The sequence below is a fragment of the Condylostylus longicornis genome, unplaced genomic scaffold, assembly GCF_029603195.1.
Source record: "Condylostylus longicornis isolate FDR11 unplaced genomic scaffold, ASM2960319v2 ptg000137l, whole genome shotgun sequence".
Taxonomy (NCBI): Eukaryota; Metazoa; Arthropoda; class Insecta; order Diptera; family Dolichopodidae; genus Condylostylus; species Condylostylus longicornis.
In genome coordinates this window covers 1148810-1174466 of record NW_026578105.1, presented here as the reverse complement: position 1 = coordinate 1174466, position 25657 = coordinate 1148810, and the positions used below count along the sequence as shown (strand labels likewise).

Here is a 25657-nt window from a genome sequence, read left to right as displayed (position 1 = left end):
ATAACTTTTATATAGAATTAAAGCTGATAATAATTTCATTTGATATTGTTGACGAATAAAACAAATGCGGAAACTTTTTTTTTGATTCAGTTGCAATTCAGCACTGCATAAGTTTAATTAGAAGCGGCGGTGGTTGACTTTATTGTGTGATTCCTTAATAAAAAAACAAAAAAATCAAATAAACTTTGGATAAATTTAAAAATCTTATCAACATTTTTTTTTTTCTTCTTTTCTTCTTCTTATTGTTATAACAGTTGATAATATTATAATAGTGTTATAAATTATATATAAAGCGAGTTCATAATAATTCTGTTTAGTATTTTTATAAAAAAAAAGAGTTGATGTTTTTTTTTTCTTACGAATTAAAAATATTAAAATTTAGTTTATATGAGAACTAAATTAGAAATAATAAAAAAATTTATAAAAAATGAAAAATTTACAAATTGGTATAATTATTTTAATAAGTTTTTATTTCGGAAAAACTTATAATTATGCAATTGAAAAAAATTTTAATAATACCGAGATTGATAATTCCAGTGATCAAATTAAAAATAATGAAGATAATTTAAAATATTTAAATAGTGTTTTAAATGTTAATTCAACAATTTCGGATAATCGTTATTCATGTGATAGGTGAGTTTCAAAATAATAAATTGAAAATAATTTTAATAGAGAAAATTATAAAAAAGGAATATTGAAATTATGTATTAAAAATTATTAAAATATTTTCTTAATTTATTTACATTTGAAATATTGTAGTTCTAGTACATATAGAGTGCGTAGTTTAGTATGTGTTATAATTACTATATATTTCTCTTTCAAGTGGTTAAGTTAGGTTGTCTCTCCTTTTCCGCCCCTCATTCGAACCAGCCCGAACTTCTCAAAAATTACCTCAAATTCCTAACACTTACATTCGCTAAGTCTGTAGAGCGCCCAAAGAAATAATACCCAAGAAATTTCTGCCTGGAGTTTGCCAGGGTCGGATATGGACAAAGAAGGTGGGTCAGTCACCGACCCCTTCCCCTTCGTGACAGCAGCTCTTACAAAAATCATTTACGAAGCTGCCCATTCTCCTTGCATATTCGCCAATCAGACAATGGCCTGTCAGAAACCCTACCACAGCATCTGATATCCTTTCGTCTGAGAGAGATTAGATCCCTTAGTCGACACAAATCTAGCTTTGGTCACAAATTTCTTTGTCGCATTACACGTTGCTCACGATATAAATATAAAATATCAGCACAATATAAAAATAATTTAAAATAAATTATTAATAATTAAGTATGAAGTTATCACATTTAACATATATATTTATAAATACAAGAAGTTTAGCTTTGATAAAAATTACAAAAATTTTTTTTTTAATATTAAAATTTCATTTGGACAATAACAGGTATTAATATAACAATATGTTGCATTAAATTTAATTAAACATAAATACAAATTATAGTATACTGTTATAGCTCTTAAAATAGTTTAATTAACATTATGATATACAAATGATAAAATGAAATGGATTTATTCCTTCTGATTTTTTAAGCTTATAGTTTGAAGCAAAATTGTAAGCTTAGTTTAATTACAGTTTTCTCTTGATTATATAATTATTATACTTATAATATAATAATACATATAATTTAATTTTTAATTAATGTTAATTTATGTTAATAATATTATAGATAAATATTGAATAAATTATGCAAAATAATTATTATATTGGTTTAAAAATTGAACAATTTCGAGGAAAAATTTTGAATGCAATCTAAGAGATAACAAAACGTGTATAATATTAATATTTAAAATTGTATTATTTTAATTATAATTTATTATTAAATTCATGTTTTAAAAATAATATGAAAAAGGAATAGTTTAAAGTAAATAAAATTTGCAGATATTGTGAATAATTAATTAACTTTAATAAAATTTATTAAATGCACATCTGTGTAATGTTCTCATATGAGTGAATGTAGAAAGACGTAGAAAAAAACCCATCATATAAGTTTTAATTAAAATTTTTTAATATTTTCTGGAAAAAATCTATAAAAATATTCCATCTGAATAATAATATTAAAAAAAGGAAAAAAACTTTTTTTTTTTTTGCTAAAATTGTAAATGTTGTGTTTCTTACGGTTTTTGAAATTTTTAAATTTGCATTACAAATTTAGTACTCTTAATTGTTTAATTATATAATTAAGGGGATTCTTCTATATGTTAGTGTTTTGCTGATCAATCAAATCATATTGTCGCCGATTCGTACTATGTATAATTATCAGGTAATTTATTCGTATAATGCATCTATGGTTGTTTGCAAAAATATAAAAAAAATGTAGTCATAGCAAGTGGTAACAGTAATTAGAAATCAGTTATTGGGCTTAGAAATATAATCAATTTAGCAGAAATCCCAAAATTTTTGTTACATGATAATATGTATGTATATTGAGAGAAAATGAGTAAAAGCAAATTTATTAAAATTAAATAAAATATGAGTATTGAAAAAATAAACATATCTAATTAAAAAATGAGAGTTTTAATTTGAAAATGGCATAAAAAGGTGATTGAAAATGTTATAATTGAAAATTTTTGAACATGAATTCAATACTTTTTATATAAAATAAAATATTTGAATGGAAAATTTCCATTCTTGATTTTTGTTTTTTGTTTTTAACATCTATATACTTTCATGCATACATATATGACTTGATTTTATCAAGAATAGAAATTGACATTGAAAAATTTACACAAAAAATTATTTAAAGGGGACTAAAATTTTTCGTATGTTATACAATGTTTTGATAGTTATTTTGTTTTAGTCCAATAAAAAGGGTGAAATAAAATATAAATACTTATGTATGAAATTTGAAATTTAAATAATATAAACATATTATTATATGCAATAAATGCACACACCCACATAAAAAATCATTTTAATTTAAATTTGTTAGCACAGCGGTGCACTATAGTCTGTCTACTCATCCATACTTTTCAATGATTTTATAGTTTTATTTCTTTTTCGTTGTTTTTTTATGATAGCACATAAGAATAAGGTCAATGTATAAACTTGAAAAAAATTTTTTTGACAATAAAATGCTAGTGGTGTATCTGTTAAGTGTACGTCATGTTATTATGTATTTGCTGTCAGTGTTTCAGTTTAATGAACTTTTACAATCAGCTTAGGTAAAGGAATGGTTGAGTTGATTAATATCGATTTTTATATTCGGAAGTAAAATAGTTTTGTGGTACAAAGATTTTGTGGGAACATTCAATTTTTTTAAAGTTTTAAAAAGTGATTGTGTTGTCTAGAATTGACATACGAATAGATATGTCAATATTTAATTTAATTAAAATGAAAATATTTCTGCAAAATTGTCATGTGACTGTAAGAATGTTCTTTTTGCAATAATAGTTTATCGTCTCCATATTATTATTTTCCAAATCAATATTTTAATTACAGCACAATTAATATGCAAATACCAATACTTGCTTATTATTTTTATTACTTTTTAAAATTAATTTAAATTTTATTTAATTTTAAGTGTCAAAATATTGTAGAATCTTATTATAAAAAAAATATTAAGTAAATTTCGTTACATAAATTTTGAATAATTCTTTTTAGAAATTCTTTATTATAGTCAGTATTAATTTTACTATTGAAATTACCAAATAAAATGAAAGCAAGTAAAAAATTACAAAAAAAAAAAATATTAAAATATTGAAGCTTAAAGGAGCACATAATGTAAATTTATTATTTACATGAAACAATATTAAATCTGCCGGTCTGCTGGTCTGTCGGTTTGTCGATCTGTCGGTCGATCGGTCTATTAGTCTGTCGGCTTGTCGGTATGTTAGTCTATCGGTCTGTCGGTTTGTCGGTCTGTTGGTCTGTTGGTTTGTCGGTCTGTTTGTCTGTCGGTCTGTTGGTCTGTCGGTTTGTTGGCCTATCGGTGAACTTTTCAGGGAATTCGTATAGCATAAAACGAAATTCTATTAAGGGCCAAATTCACATTAAAAATTATAATTTACTTTTATTTTAATTTTAATAATTACACAAATATACAATTCGTGTCATATAATATAGTTTAAATTGACATTTTGTTATAATTTTGCGTTAAATTAATTTTTGTATCCTAATTTTCAAGATATTCATAAAATTTTTTCTAATTTCCTGATTAAATTTAATTTTATAAGTTAATATAATTATTACAATTTTATTATTACATAGGAAAATCGATTTGTGGTAATACATACATTAATTCATAATAATTATCAACGATTATTCATGAATATACCTTACAAAAACAATTAAACTATTAAAATAAACAATAGTAAATTAAAAAAATATTTTCAAAATACAATTTAACAGTAATGTTCAAAAGTGTTAAATTACAAAAATTATATATATATATAATGTATATCATATATAATAATTTAATAATTTATCTTTATGGTTTTATTGTCATTACTATTAAACAAACTGCAATAAAGAATTCTGTTGAATATAAAAAACTCTAATAACAACACGTTTTTAATTTTAAAAAATAAACAAATTTAATTTATTTACAAGATTTATTATAATTATATTGTGCCATTTTTTATTTTCAAATCTTAAAAATTTTTAAAAAAATTTTAGAATTAATAATGCAAGATGTTAACTTAATATGAGTTTTGTTTTCAAATTTTTCCATACAATTTAGTTGCTTATTGTCAAAGAAAATATGACTTTAAAAATTGCAGTGTTTTAGAATTAATTTTAAAATTTTACAAATTTTAAACCAAGTACGTTCTACAATTCCAAATTTGTCATCATTTATGAATATCATTTTTAAATGCAGAGATAAGGGGGTGCATAAGTCCCAATCAAATAGTTTTCTCCCAAAAAAATATGTTGAAAAGAACGGGTAAAATTTAAAAGTTTTATGGATGTTTTTATTATATTTGGTATTATTAAATTAAATTAGAGTAATAAAATTGTAATAAATTGTAAATATTTTGAAACCTTGAGTGTTAAAAATAGAAATAAAAATTTTTTTTTCATATGTTGTAAATTATTGCTTGCGTTATACCAAAATAATAAACCTTGAGTCTATACATACATAATTTATTTATGATATTGCATGAATGCAGATGCGTTATTGATGTAGAAATTTTGCTATGTATCAAAGTCAAGTAATTAACTCAAATTCTCAGTAAAAACTACTACATTTTATAATCCAATTGGTTTGTAAATATTTGTATAACAGTTTTTGTTTTGACAATAATATTCACGAATATCATCTCATAAAAAACATCTGCATTATTATACAAACAGTAAAAAAAATTTTAAATTAATAAATTCTTTTTCATATAGTATAGGAAGTAATATTAAGGCTAAAAAAATTGTAATATTTTAACAATATTGCTTTATATTTATTTTTAGTTAAAATTTAACTAAATTTTTTTATAATTTTAACTAATATATTAAGTATATTATGAAATATTTGCTCTATGGTGAATTTTATTTCCTATTGTAAATTAAAGAATTTTTAGGATATTTAAGTATTTATTATAATTAAAATATGAAAATTTATTTTACTTTAATGTAACACGATTTAGTTTCGATATTAGATTTCATTAACAAGAAAATATTTAACCCGTTGTAATTAATAGTTACTTAACAATAGTCATGTATGAATTAAAACAATAATTTTGTTCAGTTTTAATAATTCCAATAAAATATATTAAATTGAATTTTAATTTAATTTATACAAAATATTTTAATTTAATTAAAAAATAACTCAAATTGTATAAATAATTATACATGTTACACGATTTTATTGAAATCAATTAAATATCTAGAAAACTATGGGAAAATTCTTAAATTTTTTTTTATTCTTAACATTCTTTTCCCTGTGATGGCATGAAGATTAAACGAATCAATGAAAGACGGACTTGTAAAGGTGATCTTCATCCCAAATTTGATACTCCTTATCAAATTATATTATAAAAACCAAAAAGATCTTAGACTGATTAGTCTGACCCCTTTTGTATTGAAAGCTATGAAGGATGTTTTGTTGATAAGGCATGTTTTGTGGATTAAGTCTGAGCGAAGTACTCCATTCAATATGCAGTAATGCTCTGATGTCCTTCCTAAATGAGAAAGGGAGCTTGTTTAGTTTGGTGTGGAGATGTCGGTGGTTCGCTGAATAATGTCGATGATGTAGTCTAGAATCTTTTTTTCGGGACCGGCTGGCAGTGGAATGACAGATACATCAATAGAAAGACGTCTTATGGGTGTGTACTCTCCGCTGCTGTGGCTTGTGGTCATGAATGAAATTCTGTTGAAACTCGGGAAATGAACGGCGTATAAGCTCAGGCTGAGCCATGGGTATTTCTGTGACGGAACTGGCTTTTGTTACAATTCACACAGTAAAAATGAATATATATATAGATATTATTTACCGTACGGCGACCGTAAGTGGAGAATTTTGTTCACATGCGGGGCGGCAAGGAAGATGTTATCAAAATGCGGAATTGTCATGTTTTCATTTTTTGTTAAAAAACTACTTGTTAAGGCATATATGATTTTTCTTACATAATATATTGAAAATTAAATTGATTTAACTGATTGAACTCAAATCTTAATTGTTTACAATTAATTTTTTTTTTTTTTAATTTTTAATTGTTTATTATTTAATTAAAGTGACGACAAATAAATGAAACAATGGTTTTTTAAAACAAATATGTGAACACTTGAATTTATTATTTTTTAAATTAATATAGTGACCTGAAATTATTTTGTAAATTGAGTAGCTATTCATTGATTAAAAAATTTTAAGTTAATTTTAAATTACAAACATCTTTACATATACAAAACTTAAAAGTCTTTATTGTGAATATGATCATAAGTTTTGCTCATTATAATTATTAATTTATCTTATTATCTATTTTGTCTTATCAGAACTTTTATATAAATAATTTTCTTAACCATTAAGTACCTATTGTTATATATTACGCATATGTATATTTCGGAATTACAATTTTCTCTCTGAATACATAAAAAATTAATAAATTGAAATCATTTTAAATAATAAGACATTGCAAAAACAAAAAATTTACAATAGAATCGCTTATCAGAAATGAGTTTTTCTATTGAAAAGTAGTTTTTTATATATTAAATTAGTTATAATAATAACTGACAGGTGATAACAACATATTTACAATATTAATAAGCAGAAAATGTTTACAGACAACATAGGATTGAAATGTAAACAAACTTCAATAATCTATAATGAATAATTTGATTTTAATTATCGAAAGTAAACTTAACACTTGTTCTAAAGTAGGGTTGGTGTATACACACAAAAAAAAAAAAAATTTATACAAATGCTAATGAAACAAATTTTATTTTTTTTTAAGTTGCTGACTTATTCACTTCTTTAAGTAAGTGGAAGAGTTAAATGAGTACAGGTGTATAGTGAGATATAAGTAAATATCAAAATGATGCCATATGTACCCCATAGCATATACCGTTGCTTTTAGGAATACTGAAAGTATTCAATACTTAAAGTATTATAACGGTCAAAGTTAACACGAACTGTTCTATAAAACAGAAAAAATTTTTTAGTCAACCTTAGCCGACCGAATATCCTATACCTTATACCGGCACTTAACTCAGCATTTTCGTACCATATTCCAAATGGGGTTACATCTATTGCACTTCAAAATTAACCATACGGGCTAGAGTGTACATATTTGTTTTTGCCGAAAACATTATACAACAATATTTATTAAGAATTTTGAAATATATACTGAGACCGTTTCTGACCTTATCGTACTAGCATTTCGCACTTGTCCTTTCTGAATTGTCTCATTAATTTATATTTAATTTATATTAATGAGACAATTCAGAATTGTCTCATAAATATCAATTGTAGAGAAAATATTTCATTTTAGCGATTATAGCGTCATCTATACTACAAAAGATAATCTATTATGATTCTGCCTTTAATTTTTAATTTTCATATTTTTTTTAAATTGTATATTAAAAAGCTTTTTATTTTTTTATCTTCCGTTATGTTTTAGTGAAATTTTTTGTCATGGGAAGCTTTTACATACCGTATCACTAGCAAAAATTTTCAAGGATTCAAAAACTTTTGTTGATATGAGTCTTAAGTTTCCGCCTGAAAAAGTTCTAGCAAATTTTGATAGTTTTATGGAAAATCGTTCAAATCCAAATACAGAGGAAGTTAGAGAATTCGTTAATGTAAGCTATAATTTTAATAAAATTATTTATTAAAAAAAAATATTTTAATTTTTATTTTTTTTTTAGCAAAATTTCAACGAAAAAGGTTTTGAGTTAGAAGTGTGGATACCAACTGATTGGAAGGAAAATCCAAAATTTTTAGAATCAGTTAAGAATGATGCTTTAAGACAATGGGGAAAAGAATTGAATGATATTTGGAAAATTCTGGGTCGTAAAATGAAACCCGAAGTTGAAAATAATCCATATTTGTATTCTATAATACCAGTTAAAAATCCAGTAATTGTGCCTGGCGGTAGATTTTTAGAATTTTACTATTGGGATTCATATTGGGTTATTAAAGGTTTATTAATATGTGAAATGTATACAACCGTCGAAGGTATTTTAGATAATTTTCTTTCAATAATTTATCGTTTTGGTTTTATACCAAATGGCGGACGTATTTATTATTTAAATAGATCCCAACCACCATTATTAGCACCAATGATTAAATCATATGTTGATATAACAAATAATACTGATTTCGCTATAAGAAATGTTAATTTATTAGAAAAGGAATTTAATTATTTTTGGGATAATTATTGTCATGATATTAATGGTCATAAATTATGTTCTTATTTTGCAAAATCATTAGGACCACGTCCTGAATCATATAGAGAAGATTATGAATTAGCAAAAAATTTACAAAGTGAAGAAGAAAAAAATGAATTATATGCAAATATTAAAGCAGCTGCTGAATCTGGTATGGATTTTAGTGGACGTTGGTTTATAACAGAGAATGGAACAAATGATGGAAATTTAACGAATACAAAAGCACGTTATATAATTGCTGTAGATTTAAATGCATATTTATATCAAAATGCAAAAATTATTTCAAATTTTTATGCATTAGCTAAAAATTCTTTGAAATCAGAAGAATTTGCTAAAATAGCTGATGAAATTGCAAAATCAATTGATGCAATTTTATGGAATGATACAATTGGATCATGGTTAGATTATGATTTAATTAATAAAAAACAAAGAAATTATTTTGTTCCAACAAATTTATCACCACTTTGGGTTAAATCATTTAATGTATCGGATAAAGAAAATATTTCTAAAAAAATTTTAAAATATTTAAATGAAACTGGTGTTGATAAATATCCTGGTGGTGTACCAAATACGATAAGAAATACAGGAGAACAATGGGATTTACCAAATGTTTGGCCACCAATGCAACATTTATTAATTATTGGATTAGATAATTTAAATACAACTGAATCAAAAGCATTAGCTGAAAAATGGGCAACAAGATGGGTACAATCAAATTATGCTGCTTACCTTGATAATAAGCATATGTATGAAAAAGTAAGTACTTTTTTTTTTTTTTTTTAATTTATAAAGATTTTTATAATTATTTGTTTAAAATTTTTTTTAGTATGATGCTAATAAATTCGGTGGTCATGGCGGCGGTGGTGAATATGATGTTCAAGTTGGTTTTGGTTGGTCAAATGGTGTTATTATTGATTTATTAACGAAATATGGTGATAAATTAAAACCACATAATAGCGGTAAAATAAATAAAATTATTTTACATTATGTTGATTATTTTGCATCATTATTAAAATCAGAATCATCATCGTCTATATCATCATCTGTTGAATCATCATTTGATTATTATGATAATTTTGTGTAAAAAATTACAATAAAACTTTTTATACATAATAATATATTATAAATTATATAAAATTATATATATATTAGACTATTAATTTTTATATGTACACATGTAAATACACTTATATATAAATACATACCTATATACGTACAAACATTAATATTTAAATATAATTTCCTTTGTTTCAGTAATTTTCTTTTGGTTTTTGCTTACATTCAATATTCACGTATAATAACACATTAAATTAAAAAAATATATATATATTTAAATAAATTTCAAAAGCAAATTTAAATAGATGAAGTAAAATTTTCATTCTCATTATAATAAGGTACACTCTGGTATATGGACATAAATGTAAAATATCATAGTAATTTTTATAATAAACAAACATTTTGTAATATTCAAAAATTGCCTCAGTAAAATAAATTATTGAACATTTAGTATATGCCTCATAAATTTTCAAAATACATAATTGTCTATTTAATAAGCAATAAATTCGAATTGTCATGTTTAATTATTCATAATTTATTCTAAAACTTTTATATAAAAAAAAATTTTTTTTATTTAAAAATAGGAAATTCTTTACTAAAAGGAGGATCAACTGGTTTAATAGTATTTTTATTTGCAGTTTTAACTAGACTATTCCAATAATTTTAAATTAAATTTAATATTGTTTATTATATATTTTATGTAATTTATTAAATGAAAAAAAAAAATATGCAATGTGAAAAAAATAAAATTTAAATAAATAAAATTTTTAATTTATTACAATATTTTTTTTTTTTATTTTATTAAATATTTTCATAGAATTAAAGAGTATAAATGTATGATAATGAAATAATATGAAAAGCCTGTTCCTTTGATTACGTCATCCATCTGTTCTGAAGTTGTATGAAGAAATTTCCATTGGGATTAATGTTAAAAGTTCAGTTTATTTAAGCAGCTCACCGATATTTACAGCTACAATGGGTACCCCCTCCGCCCCCCCCCCCCTTCTCGTTAAAAAATTTCTCTCTAAAAAAATTAATATTATTCTACTATGACACGGCATCTTTAATATGACTTTTGAAAGCTAAAACAAAATTTCAGAATATTTCCCCTTACCAAATTTAAATAGTATTATACTCTCCGACTTTAATTTTTTTCTTAAATGTGTAAAATGTGTAAAATGTCTAAAAAAACAAAAAAAAAATAAATAATCTCCTGTGATTTTGACATTTTTTGACATATCTGTCAAAATTTGTTTTAAATAAAAATTATGCTGGGACCTTGGGGCTTTAACTTGAAATCTCCATTCTTCTCTGTTCATCGCTAGTTCTTCTAGTTCATTCTACGAGATTTCGTATCTATTTAGTTCTTGCAGTACTGTTCTTCTTCATGTTTTTCTGGGACTACTTCTTGGTTTGGACCCCGCTAGAGGATTTGCCCGAGCTATTCTTGTTATGTATTCTTCTTTTCTTAATGTATAACAATTATGCTGTATAAATGTAATTGAATATTTGAATTTGACAGCAAGAGAAATTTTACTACAAGCATGGGTAGCTAAAGACACTTACAGTAAACGGTTGAATTTCTTATAAAAACGGAAATTTCGAAAAAAAAAAACATAATAAAAGAATTTTTAAAGAAGATATAATAATAGTTTTTATTTATCCATTTTATGTATTTTTTTTTTTTTATTTTCTTTAATAAATTTTAAATTTTTTTTCTTAATTCTTAAATATTTTCATATTTTTTTTTCTTATTTTTCTTATATAATTTTTAAATAAATAGTGTTAATTTTTTTTGCTCTGATATATATGTATATATATATATATTTTAAATTTTATTTATATATTTTAGTATATATATAGTAGTATATTTTTTGCTCTCTTATATAGTTTTCAATTATTTTTTTGGTTTCTTTATGATTTTAAATATTTTTTAAATTTTTAAATTTATTTTTAAAATATTTTTTCTTATTCGAATATTTTCATAAAATTCTGTTTTTCTTGGTATTTTTTAATTAGAAAATTAATTATATGTTGACATTTAATTTAATATATGTATATATATATATATATATATATTATATACGAGTATATAGATAAATATATAATTTATTTTTATAAATATTCAAAAAACATTTATTAATTATTTTAAAAATAGATTACAAATTTTGGATTTTGGTTTTTTTTGTTTTTATATACTGAAATAAAAATATGAAAATTTTAATTATATATAAATATTGTAATTATGTAATTGTATTATAAACACGTATTTTATAGAGTACATACATATATATATATATAAATATTAAAAATTTTTTATTCTCATTTTTTCTCTTATAATTTTTTAAGAATATTCTGTTTCTTTTTCAAAATTAGTTTTTATTTTCCATGTATTACAAATGTAGGTTTGATTTTTTTTTTTTTTTTGAATAAAATACTTCATATTTGAATTTTTGAGTACTAAAGTAGGTACGACTTTTTATACTTTTTTTTTTTATATAATTTTTATATAATTAAATTTTATTAATATTTTAATTTTTATTTTTAATTAAATATTATTATTTTTCATATTTCTCTAAAAGTTTTTACGCAAAATTATTTATTAAAAATTTTTCTTCTTTTTATACATTTAAATTTGATTTTTTTATTTTTTTAAATTATTTTTGATATTTTATTTAATTTCTTCCATTATAACGAAAAAAAAAAGAGATGAATGAAAAAATTGAAAATAAAAATTTATTATAAATTAAGAATTTTAATATTTTATTCCAGGTTCCAATTTTAAAAATTTTATATTTCCGATTCTTTTATACGATCTGAAACAAGTCCAAGAGTATAGAACAAACACTTTAAATTCAATTCGATTATTCAATATTGATTAAAAATTCGATTATCAATTGATTATTTCAATATTGTCGAAAACAAAAAAAAAAAAAAACACAAGACGACTTTTGTAATATTAATAGAGAATATTTTTTAATAATCATTTTCCTCACATGTGTCATATTTTATAACAAAAATGTAGAATAATTATTTGTAAATAAAATAAATTAAATTTAATTAGAATTGATAATCCTTTTATATAATAGTGTATATGTTCTCTATTTTCCCAACATTTAATAACCGAATAATTAAAAATTAATATAAAAGTTATCAGATTTCTGAATTATAATTAAAATATAAGCTCTTACTGAAATTATTCTGAGATTTTGCTAAAAAAAAAAAATCAATAGCCGTTATTATGATATTAGATTGCTATTTTTTTGGAATAAATTATTTATATATATTGTAATATAATTAATTTATTCGATATTATTTTATCAATGATTTCATCAATATCTTAAAATTTTAATTAATGAATATTTAAATAATATTGCTCTTCTGTTGTTATTCATTCTAGATTTAAAATCCGAATGTAAAATGTTTGATATTTTTCGCTTTAATATAAATTATACATAGATATAATAAGAATTCCAGCTACATACATATATGTTATGTATTTAAAATGAATTTAATTTTTATGTCCGTTGTTTATTTATAGAATTTAATTTTCATTTCAAAAATTGTTATACACAAAATTAATTGAAATTAAAATTTCGAATATACGCAAAATTTTTCTATTAAATATATTTTTTAATCTATACATTGTAAGATGGCGTAATTTTCGAATAAATTCGAGAAGAACATTTTCAAGACGTCAAATTTCAAATGTCAGACTTAAAACGTTAAGTTTTTTAAATGTCTGATTTTAAATATCATTTTTTTTTGTAAAGTAAATTGTAATTTATATTTTGTATATAATTAAATAATTAAATATTTATTAAAATTTAAATTATATTATTTTTATATAACTATTAATATTAAATATCTTAGTAATCTTTACTGTGATTTCTATACGTTTATAAACTATTATATATTATATGTATGTAAAAGCATGTATAAGTGTACTAATGTATGTTAAAATGTATAAAATTATAATTTAAATTTTTCTACTTTGTTTTTCATACTCTAATTATGAATTTTTTTTTTTTTTTGGGAGAAATAAACTTGATTATTTATATCTATTTAAAATTTTATTATTAAATATAATTATTATATAATAATATTTTTTTTATTATATTAATATATTATTCTTTAATTAAATTATTTTTCTAATCATAAGTTTTTTTTGCTTGTTTTTTAATTTTTTTTTTTTGAATTCGTAACATTGGGATTTTAATTTATTTTTCATTTATTTTCTTAACTTAATTTAATATTTTAATATTATATTAATAATTTTTTTTTAATAATAATAATCATATATTATTAATTTTTATATATTAAAATAAATTTGAAGAAATTGAAAACAGGTGTATAATGTATAATAACAATTATGTAGTGTAAAGTATTTATGTTGTTTAATTTATAACAGTATTTATATTTTTTAGATAACATTTTATCTATGTATGTATGTATGTATATGTGTTCATAATCTTGATAATATTATGTTGTTTAAATGTTTTGTTTTTGTATATATACATATATATATATATATATATGTATATATATATATAATATAGGATTAAAATGAAGGCAACATTTATTCTTTTTTATTTCATTGAATCAAAAAACAAAAGTCTAATAATTTTGTATTTTTCTTTCCTTTTATTATAAATTATTCTTGTTTTTTTTTTTTTTTTTGCAAAAATTACAGGGTGATTTATTTTATGTGAAATAAAATGGCAATAGTAAATTCTTTCTTTTCATTATAATTTTAATTTTAAAAATTTAATGTTATAATGGTTGACTCACAATTTGAAGTATATTTATATCAATATATATCAATATATATATATATCGATATATATTTATATATATCAATAATTTATATATATATATATATATATATATATTATATATATATATATATATATATATATATATATATATATGTATATATAATTATATACTTTAAAATTGTATACATACAATACATATTATTGATATATATATATATATATATATATATATATATATATATATTGATATATATATATCAATAATTTATATATATACAGATATATATATATATACATATATATATATACATATGTATATATATATATATATCAATATATATCAATATATATACATATATATGCATATATATATAAAAATATATATTGAATGTATGTTATATGATATATATATGTATATATATCAATAATACAATTGTAAAGTATATATATATATATATAAAAAGTTATTCTATATATATATAGAAATTTAAAGATGGTGGTTGTTTGTTTTTTTAATAATCCTGATTCGAAATTCGAAATTCTATACATGTATAAGAAAAAATAATAATGATTTATTTATGATAATTGCATAATATAGTAAATTAAATATATACGTCATATATCAACTACATACATATATATAAATATTTAATAAAAATAATCTAATAAATTGAATTTTCTTTTTTTGACATAACCTGAATAATTTAAAATTTTATTTAATATAGTAATTATTTGCAATAATAATAATAATAATAATAATAATAATAATAAATAGACCTCTGCACTTATAAAATAACAAATAAATTTTTAGTTTATTGTGATTTTATATGAAAAAAAAAAATTTATATAAATTAATATTTCTATATTTGCTCAATAGATTTTTAAATATTTTATTCTCTCATTTTTATTTTTAACAAATATTGAAATTAATTTGAAATTTTCTCTTTGACTGTTTTTAACGCGCTCCCTTTATTTTTGTTCTTGTATTGTTGTATTATTCAAGTGTTATCTAATTTATTTTCTAATAGAATTTTATTAATGTTCGCCTGAAGTTATGCTATAATATTTTTCATCTATGTATAATAGTTTAAAAAATGGAAAATATAAAATGTTGTACAATTTCAAAATGTTAAGAAAAAAGTTTTTTTTTTCTTTTTGATTTTTTAATTATATTTTTATAATTTTCAAATGTTAAAATAAAAAGTTTAAAGAAAAAAATTATTTATAAAATTATTGAATTGTATATTATGTATATATATATATATAATATTTGTTATAGTATAGGTGGTTTTGTTTTTTTCAGAATACCATCGTCTTTATTATAATTAATAGTAATGATAAAATTTATTAAGAATTTAGGCTAGGTACTAAAAATTTTTTTATGTTATCTTGTTGATCTACGAGTATATTTAAATGCTTTTATCTTTATATATTTTTATTTACATATTGTGTATTTATAGATTTATATATAATATAATATTATATGAGTATATTATAAGAATTGAATTTTATACACATATTATAAAATTCTTATATACATAATATTTTTGTATATAATGTATATTGTAAATATACATTGATATTATGTACAATAATCTAATTTATATAATATGATTTTCAGTCTGGATTATAGTAAGATTTTTTTAAGTATAGTATTATGTATATATATATAGGTTTTTGCATAGTAAAGTTTCTATATAAATTATTTTATTTGATTTTTGGTTTTTAAATCACCCTGTTTTAAGTTATCATTATATTTTTTCTAAAAATTTTTTTCTTTTGTTTCTGGTGGTTTATGTCGCAGAATTTTTATTTTTTGAAATATTGTGTTTTTTTTTTTGTCATTTCTGTTCTTAAAATTTAAATACACTTAAAATTTTATAAATTCTTTTACTATTAGTATACGCGATTAATATATAAATTTTAAAATTAGACTAAATCTTTTTTTTTATTTTAAATATTATTTTATTAATTAGTATGATTTACGTCAATTAAATCTAATCATTATTAATTTTTAATTTAATCAAAAGTAATTTTATTTTTTCAAATTTATCTTAAATATATTTATAATATTACATATTTTTTTTCAATTATAGATATAAGTATATATTTTGAAATTGATTTTAAATGAGATTCTTAAATTTGTTCATTAAACACATATATTGTTATAAGAAATATATATATATATATAATAATTTTATTATTTACTAATTATTCATTTGTTAATAAGTATATTAATTAATAGCGGTAATTGTTTTCTCTTTCAAAATAAAATAACTATTAAATAATAAATAATATATATATATATATACTTTTACGAAAAATTCCAAATATTATTAATTATTATTAATCAATGAAATTATTTGGAATTCTTGTATACATATATCATATATATTTTTATATATTTATGTTATAATTTAATGAATCTCTGTCATAAAAATATACATTTTATTTATATACATGTAATTATTATTATAAAATGTTGTATTTTAACATAATTATTTTTGATATAGATTTGTAAAATATATATATATATATATATATATATATACATATATATATATATATGTATGCATATATATATGTATATATATATATATATATATATATATATATATAATATTTTTTTTTATAATATGATTTTCCTGTTTATCCTTATTTACCCTTTTTTTTTATTTAATATTTTTTTTAATAGTTTTAATTTTTACTAATACAAGGTCAATATCAATTTTTACATAATAAATTTATTATTTTTTTGGAATGTTTGTTTTTCCCTTTTTCTTATTTATTTTAATTATGGCAAAACATAATTTAAAAATTATCTTTTCTATGTATTGTAAGCTATTTAAATAAAAATCATATATAGAATGTTGACATTAAAAGAAAAAAAAATTCATAATTATTTCAAGTTAAATAATAAAATATATAATAAAATTAATATTTTATTTACTTATATATAAATAATTATATATTTTATAATTTATAAATTTGAATTTGAATTCTTTCTATTGTGTTCTTTCTAAATATAATAAATATGTTAGTATTTAAGTTAATTTTATACTTTTTTTATTAAATAATATTTAATTTTCTATCTATGTTTCTTTTTTTATTCTTTTTGTTAATTAATTAATTAAATTTATGATTAGTTTTCTATTTTTTCTCAGAAATATAATATTTCTTTATTAAATTTTATTTATTTAAATGTAATATAATAGTTGTTATCTACATATATATATATATATATATATATATATCCCTTACAATAGTTGTAATATATCTAAGATATTTATCATAGTATTTTGAAGATTGTCATAATATATTAAATTTATTTATTTTTTTTTTAATTTAAATTTAAAATTAATTTTCTTGCAATTTTTGTTTTATTTTTTTTGTATCGGTTTAAGTGTTGATGTTATATTTTTTCTCAAACAATTTCTTTTATACAAGTATCACTGAAAATTTTTGTTTGGAATGATGTTTTTATATTAGTTTTTTATTTAATTTAATTTATTTTTTTTTTTTTGCAATTTCTATATAATATTTTTTATTTTTTGGTTTGTTTCTTAATTTATGTTTCTTGTTTAATAATTATAATAATAAATTATTATTTACATGAATATAATAATAATAATAATATTGAATATTTAATAAATAAAATATTGAATTTTCTATTTATGAATATATATATATATATATAATTAAATTTTTTTTATAATTTAATATAATAATATATATAGTAGGTATAATATTTAAAGGATTTTTATTTTTTTGTTTAAATATAATTTTTTTTTTGTTTTTCATCATTTACTATATATGTTTATATTATATATATGTTTTTCATATATATAATATATATATATATATATATATATATATATATATATATATATTATATATATATATATATATATATATATATATATATATATATATATATATACATATATATGTATATATATGTATTTATAAATTAGTTATTATATGGTATATAGTAATTATATATATATATATATATATATATTTTTAATATTCTATAGTGGTACATCGAGACTCTGTTTTTTATTTTTTGGTTGTTTTTTTTTTCTTTAATATTTTTCTTTATACTATAATTGTTATACAATAATTTTAATAATATATATAATACTTAAAATTTAATAAAAAATAAATGTTCTTCTTTGAATGTTATTTTTTGTAAATATATCAATGTATTTATAAATGTATTGATTTGCAATCTAAATTGCGATCTATGTTAAGTTTTATAACCTCGAATCAATTTTTTTTTTGATGTTATAAAAGTGAAATCTCCAAATTCATATTTACTATGTATATGTACATTAGTAATAAATTTTCAATTATTTGATTTGTTAGAACTTTATTTTATTAAATGATTTTTGATATCATTTTAAAACTCATAGGTAATAATAATTTTCACGAAAATTATGCTTATTTTAAATAGCTATTAAATTTAGTACTTAGATCGTCATGATTATAATATTAAATTTTGTTATGAATTCATTTGTGTTGTTATAAGCTAAGCTAAAATTTTAGTACTATAATAATAAAATTTCAAATACATATATTATTTTTTTTCTTTTTATTCTTAAATCTATATTGATGCGGAAAATATTTTTTATTAAATAATTTTTCGGTTTGATTTTATCAATACCGGGGCGAGTATTGTTTCAAATCAAGCGGTTTTCAAATTCAATTCGTTTTCTTTATAGCGTGTATATATAGCGTGCATGTATAATGTTTTTGTTTTTTTTTCTCATATTTAATTTTAAGATAAAATGTAGGTAAATATTTAAATTTTTTATATTTAAATACAATTGCAATATATATATATATATATATATATATATATATATATATACTATAATATATATATATATATATATATATATATATATATATATATATATATATATATATATTATTTATATATATTATAATATATATAAATATTATAATATATATATATATATTATATTTTATTTAATGTGTAAAATCCCAGTTTAAAAATGCTTTTTTTTTTATAATATATGAGAATATGAAAAATATAAAATTATAATATACCAAAGAGTATATAATATGTATATATTTTATTGAAACACAAAATTCGATGTGATAAAAAAAAAATCAATTTTTTTTTATACCTATTTGTATTTAATTAATTATACATGTTAATTTATTATAAAATTCAATTTTATTGAAATATTTATTGAAAATATTATTATTATATAAAATAGTGTATAATTGCAAATAAAATATTATTTGATTTATTGCTGAAAATTAGTATTAAGAAAGTTTCATCTTATAAATGCATCCAGAATAAATGGCTGGATGGTGTAATTAAAGAAACAAATCAAAATTTTAAAGAAAATTTTAAAAATTTTTCTCCTCGAACTGAATTTGAATAATATTATTAATATTATTAATTATAAGATTGCCATCGAATTGCTATATTGTCAAAAATATAGATTTTTTTTAAAATAATATAAAGATCAGCTGCCTTTAATTTTTTTTGAAATTTACATGACTTATATCACAATTTTTATTAAATGCTATATTTTATATAAAATAATAATTATTTGAGTTATTAATATCAAAGTTGCTTTCATGAAAATTATACTAAATATTCTAATAATCGGAGTTAGAAGATAATTGCTTGAGGAAAAAAACATGAAAATCACAAATCAAAAGTAAAAAGTGAAAACAGATTCCGGCTTTTAGTAGAAAAAAAGCAGAAATTAAGACCGATTATATACATAATATATAAATATTATGCAGAAAAATAATACAAAAAAAAAAAAAACAATATTTAAACTGGGATATTATTTTGTTCGCAGTAAATTATTTTTCTTCTTTGTATATTAATTTCCAATTCAAATATTTTTTTGCTATTTTGAATTTTACAAATTATTTTTAATATAATTTACCCGAGCTTTTTATACTAATAATACTAATATTGTATATTTTATAATTATTAATAAATATTTCTATATCTCGTATTAAGATATTATATATAATAATTGGAAATAATTAAATTGAAGAATAAAAAATGAAAATGAGAAAAAGGATATTTTAATTTTTTCAATATATAAGTAAAATGTTAACATTTTTGTTTTAGTGTTTTTTTTTTTTCTTGTTTGAAATCACAGATAAATTATATTTATATAATAATAATATTATATATAATAATATTATATATAATGATAATGTAATTATTATATAATATATTGGAAATTTAAATGAACAAGAAATTTTTAATTTTATTATTTATTTATATTTTTAATAAAAAATTTATTTAAATATTTCACATCTATATTTAACAATATTATTATAATTTACACATTTATATATAATTCAGAATAATTTTCAAATTAGATTTATATTAAATATAATATGTATTATAATAAATTCAATAGGCGCAAAAATTTTGTAAAATGAGAATTAAATAAAATAATTTTAAATAAAATTTTAATTATTTTGATATTATAATATCGTGTATATTTGGGGGGGGGAGGACAATATTGTGAATTAAAAATCATTTTACATGTTTGAAGAGAATTTAAGTGCATTAATTATGATTTTAAAAGAATTGGAGCCCGGATATTCAAGCATATTGGAAGAATTCAAATTATTATGATCAATATTTAAATTTTGTTAATTTTCGTTTATTTTGTTTTTTTTTGCGTAAAATATAGTAGATATATTGATTGTTAGGTTGCATTATCCTTGTTTTTTTGTCTTTTTTAGAAGAAGAAAGAAAAAATGCTTTTATTTTGGCAAATTGTAAATTCTATTTTATGTTTTTGGTTTTTTGTTTTTTTTTGTTTTTTTTTAGAATATTACTACTTTAAGTTTTGTTTAGTAAGTCTTTAGTTTTATAGATTCTGTTATGCACACAGTTAATTTATTTCAAATGAATTTTAGTATTTATTTGTTTTTTTTTTTTTTTTTTGCTTTTGGAAACCATCATATTATAATGAAATGATTTTATAATAAAGACATTTTAATTATAATTTAAATTTTTTGTGATTTAATGATGCTATTAGCTTAATTTTGCATTATTTTTTGATTTAATTTTTCATAGATAATTATTTTGTGAATTTTATTGCATACTTATAGGGATTTAATAATAATATGATTAAAATGCATAAAATTTTTATTTTAATTACAATTAAAATTCAGTTCTTATCAATTAAAATTTTTGATATATTTTTTTTGATATAATTTTTTAAAATTTCGAAAATATACTTTTTTTTTTATAGAAAATTAATTTCTAACAGGAAATTATATAATGCATATTTTGAATAATAATTAAGAATTTTTATTTGATTTATATTATCAAATATAAATTAAAATTTCGAAATTATTTCGAAATATTTTTAAGGGAAATTTTCGAATATAAGAAAAATTCGAAAAACTGTTATTATATATATATATATGATTAATATTCGAAAATTAGAAATATTTAAATATTAGAAAAATTCTGAAATTAAGGAAATTCATTAATGAGATATTCGAATATTGAAAAAATTCGAACATTTATTATTAAACTAGTATTAGACTAGTATTTGTTCGATTAGTAATTAATTGCTTCATATTTTCGATAAATTTAAAGAAATATATATATAGAAAATCTATAGAAGAATGTAGAATGGACAAAGAAATTCGGGAATTGATCTTAAATTTTTACGAAATTTCGACCAGATTAAAGTATGGGTGAATCAATAAAATTCAATGAAAATTTATTAACTGTAATCCAAAGTTATTTTTGTTTTTTGTTTTCTTTTTAGATTCGGATTTTTTGTTTTCTATTTTTCTTGTATTATTATTGAACTATTACAATTATAAAATATTGTAATAGTTCAATTTAAAATTTTTTTTTTTTTTTTTTTTTGGTTTTTGTTATACTCATAAATTTTGTTAGCGATTTATGTTTTCCCCAACATGTTAATTGTTCATATTTCATATTTTTTTTGCTTTGTTTTTTTTTTATTTTTGGATTAACTTATATGTATATTTAAAATAATTTAGATTTCTGATTTTAATTAGGATTCGAAAAATTTTCATTTCATAAATATTTAGAGACAAAATTAAAAAATTACAAACTGAAAATATAAATTTTTATTTTTCAGATTAAATTAATTTTTTCTTTTAAGTGTATTACGAGCATTTATTATACATAATATTTTTATGTAATTAATTTTTAAATTTAATAATAATTATAAGATTTCATAAATTCAATAATATTAATTAATTAATAATGATAATAATTATAAGAAAAAATAAAAGTGACTCTTTAAATCATTGTTATAAATTCTGGATTTAGATATGAGAATCCAATGAATTCATTTTGATCCAAATTCATCATAAATAATTTATCGGTTGGTGTTAAATCAGTTTTCTCTGATGTAAATTGTTTATCGAAATTTGAAACGTCCTTACGATGTTTCTATTTTAGAAAAAAAAATGAGAAAAAAAAAAGAATGAGAAGAATGTTGTTAAACAAGTTATAACAAAATATATAAATATATTATAAATAGAAATCTAATATACAAACATATGTATAACAGAATTAATATAGAAGATATTAAAATAAAAATTAAAATTTTTATTACAATTTTCGGTTTAAATGGTGGTTGAACATCACGATTTTCAATTTTTTCCCAATCTATACGCCTAAAGAATGCATGTCCTCTAACATCATCCTCTCCATTATCACCGCAACCTAAACGTTTCGGTGGTTGTTTAGTTAAGAACTGAAAAAAAGAAAATATATATATGTGTATAACAGTTAGTAATTTTTTTGTTTTTATATAACAGTTAGAATAATTTTTTTGTTATATTTTTGGTACTGTAACCGTTTTACGTTTGAAATTGTTATAATCGTTACACAAATTGTGACCGTATGTTTGATTTTCTTTTAATTGCGCTTTAACTTTAAATGTGTACAATTTAATAAAAATATAGTGTTTTTACTTGTTTTATTCAAGTTTTTCTAACAATATCCCTAATAATCGAAAATATGATTTACAAAAGTAGTCAACTACAACTACGCATAGAGTGTGACTCTCGAGAGTGCGTTACTCTTATGCCATTGTAAATATAATACAAATTTTCAGATTACTCTCTTTAGGATGTTCCGCAATGAATGACGATATCTGTCTGTCATTATATTTGTCACAACAAAACCTTTTTATATTTTAAAAAAATCAGTTCATTAAATGGCGCCGAATATTGAATCTGTTTTAAAATACAAAAATTTGTGTTGCACAAAAAAAATAAGCATTTGTGTTGGTAATACCATATAGTATATGGCTTGCTCGCATTACAAATTTATTCAGCTACATTTAAATTTAAAATGTAGTAAACAAAAAACAATTTAATACTTACTCCTTTGCATACTTCTTTTGCTTCTTTACTCAAACTTTTTGGATAGGAAACATTATGATCGGTGATTGCTGCAAATAATTCTTCTTCATCTTCTCCATCAAATGGTGGTTGCCCAACTAACATCTCATATAATAGAACACCATATGCCCACCAATCAACCGATTTATTATATGGTTGATAAAGTATTATCTGTGAAATTATTTTCAAATTTTATAATTAAAAACCAAACAGTATATGAAAATTAAAAATATTATAAATTAATATTGAAAATTTAATTGATTATTGAAAATTTTAATGGAAAACAAGAAAAAAATTCAATCGATTAATTTAATAAATATAATTAATAATCAAAAATAATCGATTAATTTTTGTTATTGAATTTTTCTTAATTAAATAAATTTTACCTCAGGCGCTATATAATCGGGTGTACCACAAAATGTTTTTGTTGTATTATCATTTTTGATACCTTCTTTGCACATACCGAAATCAGCAATTTTAACATGTCCATCACGATCTAATAGAACATTATCCAATTTTAAATCACGATAAATAACACCACGATTATGCAAAAAGAATAATCCAACAGCAATTTCAGCTGCATAGAAACTGTTGAATAGAAAAAAAAGGAAATAAATTTTTTTTTTTTTGAAAATTTCCCACTCAAATAAAGTTGGAAATTTAATTAAAATTTTAAACTCATATATAAAATAAAATAAATAAAATTAATAAGTATATAATGATGAGAACTGGGAGCATTTTAACAAAATTTTAAAATAATTTTAATAAAAAGCTCATAAAAAAATGTTTGCGTACTTAATTCTAAACATTAGTAAAATTAAAAAAAAAAAATTGAAATTATAAAATAGTTTCTAACCGAGTAAAAGTTTTTCTTGTTTATTCAAATTATATCAAATGGATTCACATTAAATAAATGACCAGTTCAAGCAGAAATAATAAGTTGGAATTTAATTAAAATTGAAAAAAAAAAATTTAATGGTGAATTATGAGTACTTAAATACTCGTACTCTGGAATGTGCAACAGGACAAAGTTTTACTTTTGTTGTTGCCACTTTTTTTGTTGAAAGCTTAAAATGTTTAGTAATTTATAAATTCCATAGTTATACTCGTACAGTGGAAATAAATCTTCTTAAAATGATTTTCAAAGGATTATATAGTTTTTTTCATATTTCAATTTATTTGGCTTATTCTTGTTGCTTATGAAGAATTTTTTGAATTATTCTTGTAGAAAAATTTATTTTATGAAATTTCAAATAGAAATTCTAAAATAATTAATGTGATGGCTGTATGCCCAGGAATTCAAAGTGGAAAAGTGCAAAAAAAAAATATTTTGCATAGCCAAGAACTAAAAGCAACTTGTTCAACTCTTTACAGAAATTAGATAATTTCAGTTTTAAAATTCTAAATGCAATATACTACAATATTTAACTTTTCAAGGTGAATTTTAAGGTTGCTTGCAGGGTGCTTAAGAAGATTTCAGGTGTGATTTTTTTTTTATTTTAAATCAAAGTTTGACAACATCTCTATAAAAAACACCCAATTCCATTAGAATTTTTTCCAAACAAACGTATTAGACTTT

General features: G+C 19.7%; 2 protein-coding genes across 3 annotated transcripts in view; one reads left to right on the top strand and one right to left on the bottom strand.

Moving 5' to 3' along the window:
* Positions 1 to 10663, top strand: LOC129615554 (trehalase-like). Its single transcript, XM_055530797.1, has 5 exons — positions 1 to 633; positions 8056 to 8236; positions 8303 to 9580; positions 9651 to 9783; positions 10465 to 10663. The coding sequence occupies exons 1-5, from the start codon at positions 428 to 430 to the stop codon at positions 10539 to 10541; spliced, it is 1875 nt and encodes a 624-aa protein (XP_055386772.1). The 5' UTR covers positions 1 to 427; the 3' UTR covers positions 10542 to 10663.
* Positions 10664 to 21470: 10807 nt separating this feature from the next.
* LOC129615628 (protein kinase C, brain isozyme-like) overlaps positions 21471 to 25657 on the bottom strand; it is a 64508-nt gene continuing 60321 nt past the window's right edge. For both annotated transcript variants that reach the window (XM_055530941.1, XM_055530942.1), the window contains exons 11-14: positions 24465 to 24666; positions 24061 to 24249; positions 23286 to 23426; positions 21471 to 23119 (exon numbers count right to left, since the gene is read on the bottom strand). In XM_055530941.1, the coding sequence (XP_055386916.1) occupies positions 22967 to 23119; positions 23286 to 23426; positions 24061 to 24249; positions 24465 to 24666 (685 nt within the window). In that variant the 3' untranslated portion in view covers positions 21471 to 22966. The remainder of the gene's footprint in view (positions 23120 to 23285; positions 23427 to 24060; positions 24250 to 24464; positions 24667 to 25657) is intronic.

What these genes read in the sequence shown, in the direction of transcription:
- LOC129615554 (XM_055530797.1), top strand. Translation starts at nt 428, where the DNA reads ATGAAAAATTTACAAATTGGTATAATTATTTTAATAAGTTTTTATTTC. An exon ending in AAGTTAGAGAATTCGTTAAT is followed by an intron (nt 8,237 to 8,302) that starts GTAAGCTATAAT and finishes TTTTTTTTTTAG; the next exon opens with CAAAATTTCAACGAAAAAGG. An exon ending in ATTAAAACCACATAATAGCG is followed by an intron (nt 9,784 to 10,464) that starts GTAAAATAAATA and finishes ATTTAAAAATAG; the next exon opens with GAAATTCTTTACTAAAAGGA.